Source organism: Schistocerca cancellata, chromosome 1 (assembly GCF_023864275.1).
Source record: "Schistocerca cancellata isolate TAMUIC-IGC-003103 chromosome 1, iqSchCanc2.1, whole genome shotgun sequence".
In the NCBI taxonomy this organism is placed as follows: domain Eukaryota; kingdom Metazoa; phylum Arthropoda; class Insecta; order Orthoptera; family Acrididae; genus Schistocerca; species Schistocerca cancellata.
This window is the reverse complement of record NC_064626.1, coordinates 155,794,743-155,814,011: the sequence shown is the minus strand read 5'-3', so window position 1 is coordinate 155,814,011 and position 19,269 is coordinate 155,794,743. Positions and strand designations below refer to the sequence as shown.

At 37.7% G+C, this 19,269-nt stretch overlaps 1 protein-coding gene across 1 annotated transcript in view; it reads left to right on the top strand.

Annotated features, from left to right (window-relative positions):
• Window positions 1–19,269, top strand: part of LOC126131609 (UBX domain-containing protein 11-like) — a 153,794-nt gene that overhangs the window by 87,518 nt on the left and 47,007 nt on the right. The window contains exon 5 of the mRNA XM_049915177.1: window positions 5,800–5,882. Within this exon, the coding sequence (XP_049771134.1) occupies window positions 5,800–5,882 (83 nt within the window). The remainder of the gene's footprint in view (window positions 1–5,799; window positions 5,883–19,269) is intronic.

Genomic DNA, 19,269 nt, shown 5'->3' with positions numbered 1-19,269 from the left:
CTAGCTGACCTGTGGTGTGGCAGCCCCTGGTGTAGTCCTCTTGTCACAATAGGTCTGTCGGGCTGCGAATACCTCTTCCAATTTTTTGTGCCAATGTACCAGTTCTGGTCACACACCTGACAAGATTTCTGCGACCAGTCAGTGGAAAAAAACTGCTTGAACCATCCTGTAACCACCCAGTCTTACCACTGCTGGAAGATTTGCAGTGCCTGACCTGATCTATCTTGCGGTGCATAAACAGCACTGTTGCTGTAACTGGCATATCGATATCCTGCACAGCTATGCTGCCACAGTAATGCTCAAAAAATGGTGGTGGAACTACAGAACTGACTTATCAAGTTTCATGTGGACTCCATGCCATCATTTATCTTGGCATTTTTCACATTAACAAATACTTGTCAGAGGCAAGGTGTGATAGGTGACAGAAATAAAATGCCAAGTGTTGACTTAGCATTGAACTCCAGACCTTAGGATCTGAAATCTGGCACCTACCCACTGAGCCACACCATTTTACTATATCTAAACATAATAATATCCAGAGTACAAATAAAACCATATTATCAGAGAAAATGGTGCTCTATGTGACACATAAAGTGTGGAAGTTCATTTGCTCCTTCTCATGAAATGAGCATGACTGTTTTTACTTTTATTTATTGATAACTGTTCACGGTGTAATATCTTGCAACTCTGCACATGCTGTCTTCAAATAGTGGCTCTTCCATTTGCTCTGGCCACTGGTGTGCTCGTCCCTTTCCTTAGTAGTAGCAGAGATAAGTGGAATGTGTGCACTACCACTATCAAAGTCTATCTAGTTAACCAGATATGCCGACCAGCCCTGGCATAAAACGTTGCATATGGTTTGTGTGTCATGAATGGTTGTGTATCAAGTATGCAGGCATGAGGAAACATAGGCAGTCAGTTTTGTGAAGTATTAAATTAAGTGATTAATTATAATTAATACATGTGAGCAAAGATGTAAGGGGAGTTGTAGCTGTAAATTGAAGAAAATACTATGTTCCTAAAGCTAACTGTTGGTTAAAGTAGAGCATTTGATTACAGAGCTGCAGTACAGACAAAAAAGCATTAAAACTGTCAGGGTCAGGAGAGAGGTGGAATACAACCTCAGGTCATCATTTGATAGTTATAGCTTATCCCAAAACAAAAGCAGAACTGTGTTAGAGATTGAGCAATGTGTGTATCAACAATTAGAATTTATGTAAACAGTGTGCCCAATAAATATAGTATTCATACAATCGGAATTCTTAAGTAATAGGTTTTAAGTACAGTAAACTTGCACAAAACAGAATTGCCTGGGACTAAACTAATTTTCCAAATTGGACAAGTTTCTGGATTACACAAAACTCGCTGGGCTATGTAAAATTTGTCAGGTATCATGCACAAAAGTACATTAAAAATTTGTAGTTATGCATATACTGTACGTTCATTCACTTCAGCACAGTAGATATACATTTACTGTATATTGGACAATAGAACACTGGACTATTACACTAATTGATAAATAACACAGCATTTCTATATTTTTCTCAAAATTTAAGTTTGTTTATTATTTTATATACATGCATATTATTCTCATGTTTATTTGATTTACATTCCACTTTTTTGCCACATATCAAGAAGTGAGACTTGTTTCAATGTGTTCGGGGGCAATTTCTAGGCAATTTTTTGCACCATACAATAGTTCCAACAAGTTGGGAGAATTTGTGTGAGGTGCAAATTGCATAACATCATTTATGCATGCAGTTGCTTCTTCAGGCTTATTAATTTTTCTTGGGACATAATTATGCTCCTCTTCTTCTTCCTTTGTTTCTTCATCATCATCCTCTATGTTGTGGATTTCTATTAAATCTGATGCTGAAGTGTAAGTGGAGTGAGTTGACAGAAAGTCATCACTTCGAATGTAATCATCTACACTACATGAAATGTTTCACATTTTCATTAATTCAGCAATTGCTGGTGCATTTTCTTGTAAGTTGATGGCCACAGAAGCTGTTGGTGACAGTTTCCGGTTTTATTTCCTTTACTGCTAAGCCAATCCAATTTATTGCATCCAGGACAGAAACTGACCATTCAAGAGCAAACACACATTCGGCTTCTTCAAAACTAAGGATAAGAGATTGTATCATTAATCATCTATAATGACATTGTATGTGTAAATAACCCCCTGGTTCATGGGTTGTGTGAGGCTAGTTGAACCTGGAGGGAACCAAGCCAATTTCACATTCAGTAACATTACTTTTGGGTAGCAGGTTGCATTGTGTAAGAAAAGGAGAACTTGGTGATTTCCTTTTTTCATTTTGGCATTGAAAGAGCCCAGCCATTCTTCCATAACATCACTCACCATCCATGCCTTTTTATTGCTTCACCATGTGACTGGAAGCTTACTGATGTCTATGTTTTTGAAACAATGCAATTTTGCTATCTTTCCAATCACCAGTGGCTTCTCCATTTCACCTAACATGTTTCCATACTGCAGTACAGTGAGTCTTTCCTTGGACATTTTTCTGCCTGTGCAGCATTTTTCACTTCGAATTGCTAGCAGTTTTGAAGGCAGTGTGCAATAAAACAGTCCAGTTTCATCAGCATTGAACATGTCTTTCAGATCATACTTCACAATTAAGTTGGACAGTATGGTCTTCCACTCTGTTGCTACACTTTCCTGCACATCTTTAGCTTCCCCACACACCTCATTCCACACAATGTTATGCCTAGCTTCAAAGCTGTCCTGCCATCCTCTGGATGCCTTAAACTCAATAATTACAAGCTCTGTAGTGTCTTCCAGAGCCTCCCTCTGCAACATGGGTCCAGGTAAAGGTACATTTTTTGCTGGCACACTTAACAAACCTACCCACATTATTTTGTTAATTTCTTCATTTCCAGTCTTCTTCGTCTTTCTTTTCATCTGCCAATTCCCTTTCATCCATTCATCCTGAATCTTATCCTTGTTTCTTAAAGTCTCATAAATATGTGTTTTACCGCATTTGAAATACAACACAATTTCGTGCACAGAGAGTTTGTCTTTCTCACTCACCTCGATTACATTAATTTTTTCATTAATTGTTAATGACACATACCGTTTGTTTGACATCATGTTACTGTATCTCTTAAAGTGCTACTAGTGAACTGAAACTGGCAGAAAATAATGAACTTGCCGGGTAAAACCATTGTTTAATGGAACAATACCCACCTCTTTCACTGCGCACATTGCAGCAGAGTGTTAGTAGATGCGCAACAATGATCCTGAAACTTCCTGGCAGATTAAAACTGTGTGCCGGACCGAGACTCGAACTCGAGACCTTTGCCTTTCGCAGGCAAGTGCTCTACCAACTGAGCTACCCAAGCATGACTCACGCCCCACCCTCACAGCTTTACCTCTGCCAGTACCTCGTCTCCTACCTTCCAAACTTTACAGAAGCTCTCCTGCGAACCTCCTGGAACATCCCCCAGGCTGTGGCTAAGCCATGTCCCCGCAATATCCTTTCTTTCAGGAGTGCTAGTTCTGCTATGTTCGCAGGAGTGCTTCTGTAAAGTTTGGAAAGTAGGAGATGAGATACTGGCAGAAGTAAAGCTGTGAGGACGGGGTGTGACTCGTGCTTGGGTAGCTCAGTTGGTAGAGCAGTTGCCCGCGAAAGGCAAAGGTCCCGAGTTTGAGTCTCAGTCCGGCACACAGTTTTAATCTGCCAGGAAGTTTCATATCAGCGCACACTCTGCTGTAGAGTGAAAATTTCATTCTAGGAACAATGGTCCTGCGTGCGCTGGTGTGCATTAGTAATGAGGAAAATGAGAAAGCCAACAAACAGAGTGCTGACAAACAAACTGTATCCTATGAGGTACTGCACCGACACTTAGTGTAACTTATTCGTTGTTGCACAGAGCGGCATGGTTTTAGGTCCACACCAGCAGTGCTGCACTGCACTGGACCTGTTTTCTTGGTTTTGTGCTGCTTAACAGAGGTGTTAAAAGTAACATCCTTGTAGAGTCATGAATAGCAAATGAACTGTAATACAGTAGTACTGTATAGGCTCTTTTCCTATTACACAATGAATTATTAAGTATGTTCTAAGATTTGCTTTCCATTTCTGCATTAGGCATGTTCTGCCTCATACAAAATATCAGCATATGAACATGCACTGAATGTGTTGGACTGAAATACTTATATGGTCTGGGCAGATTTCTGAATTCTACATGTGCTGATTTGAGCAAGTTTTACTGTAATAATATTTTTAACTAATAATTTTTAAGTAATAATATTATGTTGCTGTCAGTATTAGGCTTATTCCAATATGCACAACATAGTTATATAATGTATATTCACACATGATCAATGATTCGTGAAGGTCTGCTATCCAAATAGTCCTATATTTATTTTGTGATCATTTAATTGCTAAGTCAGATAAATTGCTTACGAGGTGTTGCCTTTAGCTATGCTGTTGTTGGCCAGAGTGCTATACAGTGAACTTGGAAAGCTGTTTGCCATCCTGAGCCATGATACATTATGAAGATGCCCTGGAGCACAGACATGTACTGGAAGGAAATACTGCACACCTGCGAAGAAGATATTGCGTTCAGACATGAAGGGAAACAGACTTGCTCTTGTGTAAGAACTTAAGGATTTTTGTTCAAGGCTGTTAAAAGTTCATAACCACACTTACCCCCGACAAAACTTAAGTTTATCAGGCACCACCTATATGCATATGTAGGCGATGATAAGGAAATACAGAAAGATTTGGTCAGAATAAATATAGATAAAGGTAAGCTCTTGTGTATAACAAAGAGAAAGAATCCAATAGTGTGCATTTACTAGGCTGTTGATAAACATCTTGAACACATCAAGTCATATAAGTATTTACGGGTAATACTTAGAAGTGATATGAAATGGGGCTATCACATGCTAATGTAAGGTAAGGCAACTGGAAGACTTAGATTTGTTAGAAGGGTTCTGGGAAAGTGGCAGGGCATTTGTAAAGAAATTGCATACAAAATGCCAGAGTGAACCAATTCTAGACTATTGTTCCAGTATTAGAAGTCCTTACCAAAGAGGCATGACAGTGAACATCAAACAAATTTAGAGACACACTGCTAGTATCATAAAAGGTCATTATTGCCCATATGAAAGCCTGACAGAAATGCTTAAGGAACTTAAAAGGGAATCCTTGAAAGATGATGCAGTTCTCGGAAAATCCTGTTGAGTAAATACAGAATGTCTGTATTCAGAGAAGACTGTGCAGCCATTATTCTATAGAGTGAAAATAAGATAAGGAGAGATTAGAGTGTATATGGAGGCATATAGACAATCCTTTCTCCCACACTCGATACACAAATGGAAGAGGACAGAAAATCAATATTGGCATGAAGTGTCCCCTGCCATGTATTTTACAGTTACATGCAGATTATGTATGTTGATATAGATATATGCAAGTTAAAAACAGAGGATAAAGAAGACACAGTGACTGAAGGCATGTGAAAGTGTACAGCAGTATTTTCAATGCCATTTCAAACTTTTGCAAAAAGGGTCCTGCTTATATTATCTCTAATTAGATAAAAGTCCTTTGAGATAATAAATTTGAATAATACATGTAAGTATCTGAGTTGTTTTCATTTCACTGCTCATAAAATTCCTACATGCTTTACAGTTTAGTACCTCTGTGATTGCAATGAGTGAATTAATGAAGGTTTTTTTCAGATTATATATTTAATGTTATTAATCTGGTTCCTTATTAGATATAATAGTGAGTGCAATAAGGAACTGTGATATGATGATTTATAATGAATTTCTTCCAGAGTTTTCTTGCTGATTATGGACTGATGTGGATTGGTGGTGAATCACACAAATCACCAGAAAACATCCCAGAACCAGACGCTCAGTGAGTCACCTAATGCTATACTATGGACCTATTACTTTTATTAAGTCATTAACACAGAGTAATTTTCAAGTATTTCTTTGCCAAAACGTAGTTGGAACACTAAAATGCTTATTTGAGTGTAAGGAAATTGAAAGACCATATATATAACAGTTCTTTTACCTTTATTAATTTATTTGTTTATTGTTGCATCTGATGTGCTGAGGTTCCTACTCATTATCAGAAAGACCACTTTGTTTGTGTCATAGATTATGGAGCAGGGCTGCCCTTGGTTAAAAATATTATGTGCTGTAAAATTACAATGAAGAAGAAAGGCTAATCTGTACTTGACTTTAGGAGGCAAAAATACAAGTACTGTCAACAGACACATGTAACAGTAGACAAAACTATCCTAGCTTGCATTCCATTAGATCCATGCTCAGAGAGGAAAGATGGATAGCTTTGTGAAGGTAGCAAAGCATGGGGTGGACACTCAGATTCCAGGCCCAATGTATAATGAAACAGACTAAGATTCCTAAACATCATGTTGCACTGTAATTTTATTATGTAGTTACATTTTTATGGTCATGCCTTAATTTTCAACTTACACAAATCACTATGTAACAACATTTGAAACAGTTTACAGTGGAAAATACTTTAACAGAATTTTTGTTAAGACTTATATGACACATCCAGTTGTTCATAATGTAAACAGTTTTCACATTACCACTCTTCAGTACAAACTGAAATCTTCCCTCTTATATATATTTGACATTGGAGTTACCATTATTGTAGGTAGTTGAATTACTAACATTATGTTTAAAATAACTTGTTATTTTTTGTTGAGCATGCTGTCACATATAAATAACCATGTACGTACCATGTATTTTCAAGATTCCATATAAGGGCTAATGTTAGGTCTATATGAAGAATTGTTGAGGCAGTGTTTGTAGTTCAGTAGTAGTTATTGTTAAAGTCAGTTTTGTTAAAGTTGTTGCAATTCTGAATGATCTCGATTTGTGAAATTGTAGAGAAAATGTTGAAAGTGGAAAATTACCAATAAATGAAGAATGTAATGAAATTTGGTTTTCAAATGTTATTTATAAATTAAAATTCCCATGATGATGTATGAATTTGGAATAATCCAAAAAGTCCCCCTAGACACCTGCATGGAACAAGAATTATGTGTTAGTCTAATCAACAATCACTGACACCTCCAAATCATCAGTATAAGTATTTGTATGTCAGTGAATCATTCCCTGCACTAAAATTTTTTACCATTTGCAAATATGTCTGTAAAATAAAGAGAACGATACAGTTTGTGAACTGAAACTTTCAATAACAATATATAAAAGGCTAGGTTGGTACTCATCATATAATGGAAATTGAGTAGCAGACAGGCGTAATAAAAAGACTTAAACAAGTAAGCTTTTGACCAAACGGCCTTCTTCCGAAATAGAAAACACATGCACACACATTCATGCATACACAACTCTAACACACATGACCACTGTCTCTGGCCACCAGAGATAGTTTTTGTGCTTTTAATGCATCTATTGGTTGTATTTGGAATTTTGCATCCCGAAGGTAAATAGTGGTCAGGCAGTTTATCCCATTCCAATTTTACAAATTTTATAAGTGAATTTTCCTTTTGATATTAGTACCTGTGCCTAAATAACATGGTACACAACATTCCATAGGCAATGCCACTTAGTAAAGCATGTGCTCGAATGATGACTCCAGGGTCACCTAACTGGAATATGGTATTTGTAATTTTTCACCTACATGAAATGCCATGATTACTGGTACTTTTGCCACAGTTGTACCACTTCGAAATGTCAGGACTCATATTCATGTAATGATGTGAAACATGTCAGTATAACATATGGTTTCTTTACATAATGTAATTCTAATTAATTAATTTTTCTTTTTTTTGCATTACTGCTTCATATCTAAAATATCATCTATTGAGTAGAAGTAGTTCCCATTCAGAAATTCTTTTAGTTTGTTTTTAAATTCTGGTTGGCTATTGTCAAGCTTTTAATGCTATTTTGTAAATGACCAAAAACTTTTGTGGCATCATAATTCATCCCTTTCTATGCCAATGTTAGATTTAACCCAAAATGATGAATATCGTCCTTTTTCTAGTGCTGTAGCTATGAAGTTTGCTGTTCGTTTTGAATTCAAATGGTTTATTAATAAGTGAATACATGTATTGTGAAGGTACCGTGAATATTGTAATGAGAGGAATGACATGTGGCCTGTTTCTTAGTTGGAGGACATTATATTCTGAACCTTGTCCTACACAGATATTTAGAGTATGATGCAAAATAAACTGTGCTTTTTAGTGCTAAATAAACAAAGCAATCCTTGGAACTTAATATCAATATTGTATACAAGGTAAAAGGTAATTTAAAAAAAAAATTCCTATTAGGACCCACTCAGAAATTAATTTCTCAATTTTCATGTTTTTGGATTCTGGGTTGCTTAGCTGTGTTTCAGAAGGTGCCACACTTTTTTCTGTGTTGAAGTTGATATTAAATTGTGATTATGTTGGCCATTAACCATAATGTTGATTGATGCAATTCTTCATCCTTAGTGCTTGCTAACTATCCTCTTCATTTCAGAAAAAGGTGCTGCATCCCACACTTTTATGATCTGCCATATTTACTCACATCTAGGCCCTGTGAGTCTTTCCTTCCTCCACCCCTTCAACTACAGTTTTCAGCAGTGATTAATCTGCAAAATGTATCCAACTGTTCTGTCTCTTCTGGTTGAAAATTGTGAATCATTAAGGAATAAAGGAGATGACTCACCAAAAGGCAGAAGGGCTGCATCATAGATAGGCACTCAAAATACAAAGTACAGATTGTGGCTAGCTTTTGGAATGAACTTCCTTTTTCTAGCTGTATGAAAAACATGCACACATACATACACACACTCACTCACATGCACACACCTGTTTCCCTACATTGTGCTCATTCGACTGCCAGCTCTTTACTGGCCCATGGTGAGTGTACTGGCATGAGGTGGAGATGTGGGGTAGGTTGGTGTGAGGGATGGAGAGAGGTGGGTGGCAGGGAGGGGGTTTGAGGGGGGGGGGAGGAAGCATGCATCTAGTGGCTCGTGGAAGAGTGGGGAGCCACCTGTGGACTAGCTAGGGGTGCAGGTAGAGGGGACAGGCAGCAGATGGCCTGGCACATGGTTCAAAAGACTAGATTGTTGGGTAACAGCACATAGCTAGCTGATTTTGGGACACAAATTGGGTGGGGATGCTGAGGCAGGGAACAGTGTACACACACACACACACACACACACACACACACACACACACACCATTGGGTGGGGGTGGTAGGGACAGCGAGTTACCTTAGGTTTAGACCAGGAAGGTCATAAAAGCTGGTGGTGGTGGAGAGGATACATATGGAACAGGTTGAGAAGCAGCCATTCAAATCTCACATGTTTTTACTCTGCTGCATGTTGTGCCTCTGGATGGTCCACCTGGTTTTTGGCAAAAGTTTGGCAGTGGCCATTCATTCTAGTAGACAGCTGGTTGGTTGTCATATCAATGTAAAATTCTTTGCAGTGGTTGCAACAGAGCTGGTATATAACACTCCGCTTTCACAGGTGGCCCAGCTTCTGATGGTGGTAGAATGAGCCTATGATTGGACTGGAGTAGGTGGTGCTCCCTCCCACACAGTCTGGCCACCAAGTGGGATAGCAAAGTGATTAGAACAGTGGACTGGCATTTGGGAGGACGCCGGTTCAAACCCACATTCAGCCATCCTAATTTAGATTTTCTGTGATTCCCTGCTGTGATGGTTCCTTCAAAAGAGCATGGCTGCTTTCCTTCCTCATCCTTCCCTAGTCCTAGCTTGTGCTCTGTCTCTATTAACCTTGTTGTCGATGGGACATTAAACACTAATCTCCTGCTCCTGACAATACCCTTGTCTCTGAAAAAAAAATTGCTGTCAAGGACAACATACAGGGTTCTATAACTTAAGAAGTCTTCGAGCCACTCACATATCTGTGAACCTATTCCATATGCTCATACCTTCTTTAACAGTCTGCAGTGGGGCACTGTATCAAATGCTTTCCAGAAATTAGAAATATGGAAACTGGCTCTCGCCCTCCATCCATAGTTTGCAGTATATTGTGTGAGAAAAGGGCAAGCTGAGTTTTGCATAAGCAATGCCTTCTATAACCATACTGATTCATGGATATCAGCTTCTCGGTTTCAAGAAAATTTATTGTATTCAAACTGAGAATATGTTTAAGGATTCTGCAACAAACCAATGTTGGAGATATTGGTCTGCAATTTTGTGGGTCTGTTCTTTTGCCCTTCTCATACACAGGCATAACCTGTACTTTTTTGTCCTTGCCCTGCATGATAGGTTCATGATAAATACTAGGTAAGTAAGGGGCCTATGCTGTAGAGGACTCTTTGAAAAACCAAAATGGAATTCTGTCTGTATGTGGTGACTTAATTTGTATTCAATTCCATCAGTTGTTTCTCTACAACAGGGATGCTTATTGCTTTGTCATCCCTATGGGAGTCCATTTGACGGTCAAACAACAGTACATTTGTATGATTCTCCTGCATGAATGATTTCTTGAATGTAAAATTAAAGCTTCAGCTTTTGTTTTGCTGTCTTTAATTGCCACATCAGACTGGTCAACAAGTGACTGGGTGGAAGCCTTAGACCCACATAGTGATTTTACATTGGACCAGAATTTTCTCAGGTTCTCTGCTAGGTCTTTTGCTAAGGTATGACAGTGGTAGAACTTGTATGCTTTGTGCACATATCTTTTCACAGATGTTTTGCTTGTCTTCACTTGCACATTCTCTTTTGAACTGAGAGTGCAGCAGCCTCTGCTGCCCCAGCAGTTTCTGACTCTCATTATTAAACCATGGTGGTTCTTTTCCATCCTTAATCCACGTACTAGGCACATAATTCTCCAGACCAAGATTTACAATCTGCTTAAACTTTGCTCATAATTCCTCTATGTCCATCATAGTGGAACTAAGAGATGTCAGTTCATTGTCTAAGTGAGATGCTAACAGCTGATTTTCTGCTCTTTCTATTAGAAACACTCTCCTACCCTTCCTAATTGATTTATTAACTTTTGTAACCATACTTACTATAATGACATCATTATCACTAATCCCCATATTGTGTGTGGGCTGCCAAACTAGCTCAAGACAGTTTTCAGAAAAAATGTTCAAAAGTACTTTGCATGGCTGTCTGTAACCCCTGCAGAGAATCCATAGACATACCAGTCTATACTGAGTAGGTTAAAGTCTTCTCCAACTAGTAATGCATGATCTGGATATTTAGATGTAACTGACCATAGACATTCTTTGAATGAGTCTAGAACTCTCATGTCAGAATCTGGTGGCCAGTAAAACATCCAGCAATTACTTGGTTTCACCTACACCAGTTATATGTGACAAGATAACTTCAATCTCACACTCAGCTTCAACCTCAATAGATACAGTATCTTTGTCAACTACAATGAACCCTCCCCCTTCTATGGCTTCTAATCTGTATTTTCAATATATGTTCCATGACTCAATATACGTTCCACCTCACAACTTTCCATTTCAGATTTCATCTAACTCTCAGTCTCGAGAATAATTTGAGCATGAGGACTTTCCTGGAGGGCAGTAAATTTGGAAGCTTTGACTTGACAATTTACAATTTGGTTGACAATTTACTGATAAAATTTTAACAGTTGAAATGTCTTTCCTGGAGGGCAATAAATTTGGGAACTTGGTTACGAATACTTTGAAAATTTACTGATAAAATTTTGAGAGTTTAAATGTCTTTACTTTGAAAGTGGTCTGACTTTCCTTGCTGCATATTGACTGGCGAGTGTTCATCAGAGTATCTCAAACTACCATTTAGTCTAAAAAATCCTCATGTACGCCCCACAAGTACTCTGCTAGCCAAGTAGCTGCTTCCTTTGTGTAATGCACACCTGGCCTATCAAGGGGAGTCCTGCAAATCCCCATCCGATAACGCAGGTCTAGAAATCTACAGCCAAGACCATCCTGGAGTTGACAAATGCTTTGATTGAGACCCTCCACTTGCCTCCAAACCAAAGGACCCGGAAAAATTCTGGGAACAATGCTGCAAATTATGAGCTTTGCTTGCACCCCACAAGAGAGGCCAGCAGCCTTCACCACTTCTGCCAGCCACCTATATGAACTGAGGATGGCCTCAGAACCCATGCAATAGTTATCGTCGGCGCCGACATGAGTCACAAGTTGCAGATTACTGCACCCTGCTTGTTTGATAGCTGCAGGCAGGGCTGCCTTCACATCTCAGTGGCAGACAGACCGAGTGCACATTGGCTTCCTTTCCAGACCTGAATGCTATCTGCCTAAGGGGCTCCATAACACACCTAATGTTGAAGCTCCCAATAACTAGTAAACCCTACATTTGTGAAATACATGAATTATGGTTTAAAAGGATATTTATTTCAAGACATTTTTAAATTCTATGAAATGTATTACTTAGAGATGAAGTCTGTGTAACAACAGAAAACTATAATTAAAGGAACTATCTGTTAAATATGACAAATGTAGGTGTTTATTGTGAGTTAGTGGTAAAATCTTTATGACAAGATACTTCACTGGCTTGCTCAGCATCAAAAGTGTCTTTATACCTTATATAAAACTTACTAGTGGTAAACATCTAGGGAACCTCCCCAGCAGCCATCACTTGCGTTGTCTGGGGGTGGGACATTCCAGAAACAATTCTGCATTTATGATTTTCCACACATAAACCCAAGTAACACTACACCCTGTTGTATAGCTGTGTGTTGTTGCTTGGCATTGTCTATTAGAAAATAATGCATTTCTGGAGCTAAATATACATACCATTCCATCACTCTTCTTACTTGTAGTGCAATACCCTGTATAAAATGAAAATTTGATTCTCAAGTAGGGATATCTTCAGTTGTTGTTGTGGTGGTCTTCAGTCCTGAGACTGGTTTGATGCAGCTCTCCACGCTACTCTATCCTGTGCAAGCTTCTTCATCTCTTAGTACATACTGCAGCCTACATACCTTTGAATCTGCTTAGTTTATTCATCTCTTGGTCTCCCTCTACGATTTTTACCCTCCACGCTGCCCTCCAATACTAAATTGGTGATCCCTTGATGACTCACAACATGTCATACCAACCAATCCCTTCTTCTAGTCAAGTTGTGCCACAAACTCCTCTTCTCCCCAATCCTATTCAGTACCTCCTCATTAGTTATGTGATCTACCCATATAATCTTCAGCATTCTTCTGTAGCACCACATTTTGAAAGCTTCTATTCTCTTCTTGTCCAAACTAGTTATCGTCCACGTTTCACTTCCATACATGGCTACACTCCATACAAATACTTTCAGAAACGACTTCGTGACACTTAAATCTATACTCGATGTTAACAAATTTCTCTTCTTCAGAAACGCTTTCTTTGCCATTGCCAGTCTACATTTTATATTGTCTCTACTTCGACGATCATCATTTATTTTGCTCCCCAAATAGCAAAACTCCTTTCCTACTTTAAGTGTCTCATTTCCTAATCTAATTCCCTCAGCAACACCCGAATTAATTCGACTACATTCCATTATCCTTGTTTTACTTTTGTTGATGTTCATCTTATACCCTCCTTCCAAGACACTGTCCATTCTGTTCAACTGCTTTTCCAAGTCCTTTGCTGTCTCTGACAGAATTACAATGTCATTGGTGAACCTCAAAGTTTTTATTTCTTCTCCATGGATTTTAATACCTACTCCAAATTTTTCTTTTGTTTCCTTTACTGCTTGCTCAATATACAGATTGAACAACATCGGGGAGAGGCTCCAACCCTGTCTCACTCCCTTCCCAACCACTGCTTCCCTTTCATGTCTCTCGACTCTTATAACTGCCATCTGGTTTCTGTACAAATTGTAAGTAGCCTTTCGCTCCCTTTATTTTACCCCTGCCGCCTTCAGAATTTGAAAGAAAGCATTCCAGTCAACATTGTCAAAAGCTTTATCTAAGTCTACAAATGCTAGAAACATAGGTTTGCCTTTTCTGAATCTAGCTTCTAAAATAAGTCATAGGGTCAGTATTGCCTCACGTGTTCCCATATTTCTACGGAATGCAAACTGATCTTCCCCGACATCAGCTTCTACCAGTTTTTCCATTTGTCTGTTAAGAATTCGCATTAGCATTTTGCAGCCATGACTTATTAAACTGATAGTTCGGTAATTTTCACATCTGCTAAACATAGCAGAAATCCAAAAGGTGTTTTTATATATGTAGGAACAAATTTGCTATGAAACAATAGCGAGGAAGAAACTGCAAACCACACAAGGAACCTCATCTGAATAGCCAGAAGACTCTACTCCAATTTCACCCTAATAATAAGTGGCACTGTGTACAGGAGATCGGTGAGTGACAGCTATGTGCAGAGAATAAATGGAAATATTAAAGAACAGTGCAATAAACTATGAGTGGTTTTCATTGACCACAACAAATTTCTAAGTGCAAAATGTCTTGCCAAAGATGGTCTACATCTGAATAGGTTGGGCTCAAAAATATTCAGTAAGGTGTCCTTTGATACTTGCCAGGTCATAAAAAATACGGGAAACTGGTAAGTAACGATGCAGGTGAAAAAACTTGTGCAGCATTAAGAAAGACAAAATCAAACCATTATCTGGCAAGAAATGTGCTAAAGCCCATAACTAATAGTCAAAGCAGGTATGTTATCCACTGGAATATAAATGGTTTAAACACTGATGCTTCAAACAATAAAATCTCCAAATTAGATGAATTGGAAATCATTCTGTCAGAATGTGCAAATATTAGAGTTGTTTGTTTAAATGCACACTGGTTTACTGAGGACACCATTAAGATTACCAAGTAGCTTTTGCAGAGGAAACAAGTCACATGGAGGCTCATGTACATAGTGATATAAATTATGAGACCAGAAACTGTTTTAATTACTTAAATGAAGAATGTGTGTTTTAGAGCTGTCGTGTAGAAATAGTGGACTCACTACCAAATGTTATAATAATCTCAATATACATAATTCCAGGGATGCCAACAACAGAACTATTCTTACCTAACTTCAAATTATGCTAGAAAACCTTTGTAGAGAAAAAAAGAAAAAAAATGTAATACCTTCTGATTATAATATTCATATCACATGTGATAGTAGCCACACTTCAAGATTTGCTGACTTTGTAAAGAAATATGGTCTAAAATTGAATTTCTTTGATCTACCAGAGACAATGGGCAATCAGCAACATGTATTGCCAATGTTCTAAATAATTATGTATATGAAGATGTGTATAAATTTTGTCTGGATCTAGGTATTTCAGATCATTGTGCATTGTTCATTGAGCTGCCACAGACAGACAGGAACATTTCACGTATGAGAACCCATATGAGCAGGAACTTTAGCAAAGAAAACTTGCTAACATTTAGTGAGAATCTAAAAGAGAAAACATGGCCTTTTGATGATTGTAACTCAAGTGACAAAAACTTTGAGAAATTCCTAAATAGTTTTCTTGGTGTATTTAATGAAACATTTCCACATAAGCTCTGCAGCAATAAAATAACAAAAAAAGAAAGTGTATTACCCAGGGCATAAAAATTTCCAGTGTAAGGAAAAGGCAACTGCGGAGAGAACTAAAATATAATAAAGATATTGATTTCATTAAATACGTTAGACTCTATAAAACCAAATTTAAAAGAGTTGTCAGGGCAGCAAAAAGACTGGCAAATAACAGGATAATTTTAAATCATAAAAATAAAACAAAGGCTGTGTGGTCTGTCAGAAATCTGACTTAGATGTTAAAGCCTGTAACCAAGAAATTTCAAAAATTGGCAGGGAAGGAAATGCTATTGTAAATCCAACTCAAATACCAGAGTACTTCAATGAATTCTTTATAAATGTAGCAAAGTCTGATGCAGATGTAACAGATATCACAACAAAGTAAATTCCTTTGGTCTAGGTGAAAACTCTGAAAACTTTACAAAATTCTTAAAAGTTTCTATGGAGGATGTAGAAAATGTTATTGTAACATTAAAAAACAAAACATCTGCTGGTTGAAATGGAATACCCACCAAAGTTAGTAAAGTGGTACACAATAGGATTGCAAACCCACTAGCTCAAATAATAAATTAATGTTTTGAAGAGGGCTGTTTCCCACAGGTACTGAAATATGCTGAAGTCAAACCACTCTTCAAGAAGGGATCAAGAGAGATCATGGAAAATTATCATCCTATCTCAATTCTCTCAGTCCTATCTAAAATATTTGAAAAACTTACTGTTGCACAAATCCAAAACTTCATAGCAAAATATTCTGTTATTCTAAACAATCAGTTTGGTTTTCAGCAAGGGAAAACACCGTAGATGCAGTAAACAGTTTCACTGAGAAAATAAGTACATCATTATAAAAGAGAAATAAGGTGGCAGGAATTTTCTGCGACCTCACAAAGACATTTGATTCTGTAAACAATGCATTGTTTGTTTACAATCTCGAAAAGTATGGCATTAGCGACAGTACCCTACACTAGCTTAAATCCTACTTATCCAACAGAAAGCAAAGAGTTAGCATCTCTTAAAATGGAGCTTATTATTTTTCTGACTGGAAAAAAAATATCTCAGGGTGTTTCACAAGGCTCCATATTAGGCCCAGTCCTATTTCTCTTCTGTGTTAATGACTTACCATTTAATATCAGCTGCCCATCAGTTTGTTTGCAGATGATACTTCTGTCTTAGTTGAAGCACAGGATCCGGAAAAAATTCCCAAATCTGTGCTCAATACGCTCAGTACCTTAGAAACTTGGTTTCTGCTAAATGGGTTGAATCTAAACATATCTAAGACTCATGTGATACAGTTCAAAACCAAACATTCAAAATGTGAGCAAATTAAGCTTGTATGTAACAACCAAAATATAGAAGAAGTTGACTTAGTCAAATTCTTAGGTTTAAATGTAGATAAAAAGTTGCGTTGGCTGGCGCACATCAAATACCCGGCAAGCAAACTGAGCAGCTTTGCATTTGCAATGCAAATATTATCAACCGCAACTGACATGGACACATGAAAAGTAGCGTATACAAGCTACTTCGAATCCATTATTAGGTATGGTATTGTTTTTTGGGGTAACTCGATAAACGTAGTGTGGATATTAAAAATACAGAAAAAATCATCCAAAATATGTGCACTGCAAATCACTAAGTACTGTGTCGACCATTATTTAGAAAACTTAAAATATTAACTCTGCCATCCTTATACATGTATGAGATTATTATGAATTATTTTAGGGAACCATTCACATGATACTAGAAACAAAGAAAATTTTATGCTCCGAACCCAGCACCTCAGATTGTATGCCTAGGGACCTCAATACATGGGAATGAAAATTTGTAATAAATCAAAAGGGAACAAGTTGATGCAGATGAATTTAGGTTCACTTAAAAGAAAGCTATATGAGGTACTGACACTGAAGTGTTATTACTCAGTGAATGAATTCATGCAGGACAAACTGGAAATCTAAGCTGGATACAATGTGTTACATATTCCAATAAATATCCTTGTAGTGTTATTATTTATTGTAGTGCAATTATTTGTTAATGTAAAAATCATTGTAACTGTATTATAAATTTTTGACATGTCTCCTTTACACAAACCAAATGGATTGCAAATGTACATCATGAGATGAATAAAACACAATTCACAATATGAAGTGCCAGCTGCTTAATTAATACCTGTGATTCTTGTAGCTTTTCTTTTTGCAGTTCCACCATTTCCTCTGTGAAATATACTCCGATAGTGCCTAGCTCTGCTATCTGGGACCATTTGTCTTGATGATCTTGTCAACTTTTCTTCCAGCTTCCCTAAACTGATATATGCTACAATTTTCCACATTATGCTGGTGATCTACCGTTTCTCTTCATCACTGTAATATACTCCTGGGGTGCTGTGAAATTCCTGCACCTGATAGGTGTCCTGCTTATCCTGGATTGATGTCACTGTTGTCCACCGACTTACCAAAACGGCTTCCATCAGCATAATTTGTGGGGCCATCTGTAAAGTTAAAAAGATTTTCTTTAATATCTTCATGTCTCAACTTCTAATTTTACATTTTTCACTGACACTCTCCTTTTTCTGTCCTCTTCTCCTGTTTGCCAGTGCTGGCAGGGTTAAGCAATCGAGGCAAACTGACTGGGGGGTCAGCATGTCTCCGAGAACCAATCACAATGTTTCCCTCCACTATACTCATAACATTTCAATATATAATGCCCTCTTTCATTGATTTTAAAAAAAGATTTTTGCCTTTCACTCCTTGTATTGCAGAAGTCATAAACTTTGTTTGGTCACAGCATCACATGACTAAAGTTAAAAGAAATCCTTCAGTCTGTTTGAGTACACCACTGTAATCAATCTGTTTGTGTACACCAGTGTGACTTCTTATCCGTTAATTGGAGTACTATACATATGGTCCTAACATCATAAAAGGGATTTCTCTAGGGGCATGATTAATTTCCTCCATCACCTTCTTCTCACACTTTCATCGTGTAATAATACTCTGCCTCCTACCTTAAATTCTTCGGGGATTTGCTTATGATCATAATATTCAAACAATGGAATATCCATCATGTAATCTACATCTACATGGATGCTCTGCAAATCACATTAAAGCACCTGACAGAGGGTTCATCGAACCACCTTCACGATTCTCTATTATTCGAATCTCGTATAGCGCATGGAAAGAACGAACACTTGTATCTTTCCGTATGAGGTCTTATATCCCTGATTGTATCATGGTGATCATTTTTTCCTATGCAGGTCGGCATCCACAAAATATTTTCACATTCGGAGGAAAACATTGGTGATTGGAATTTTGTGAGAAGATTCCTCCACAATGGAAAACGCTTTGTATTAATGATGCCAGTCCCAAATCCTGGTATAATTTCAGTGACACTCTCTCCCGTATTTCACAATAATAAAAAACATGCTGCCCTTGTTTGAACTTTTTCGATGTGCTCCATCAAATCCATCTGGTAAGGATCCCACACTGTGCAGCAGTATTCTAAAAGATGATGATGATGATGATGATGTTTGGTTTGTGGGGCACTCAACTGCATGGCTATCAGAGCCCATACAAATTCCCAACCTTTGCTCAGTCCAAACTCGCCGCATTCATGAATGATGATGAAATGATGAGGACAACACAAACACCCAATCATCTATTCTAAAAGAGGGAGGACGAGCATAGTGCAGGCGGTCTCCTTAGTACAGCTGTTACATTTCCTAAATGCCCTGCCAATAAAATGCAATCTTTGATTAGCCTTCCCCACAACATTTTATATGTGTTCCTTCCAATTTAAGTTGTTTGTAATTTTAATTCTGAGGTA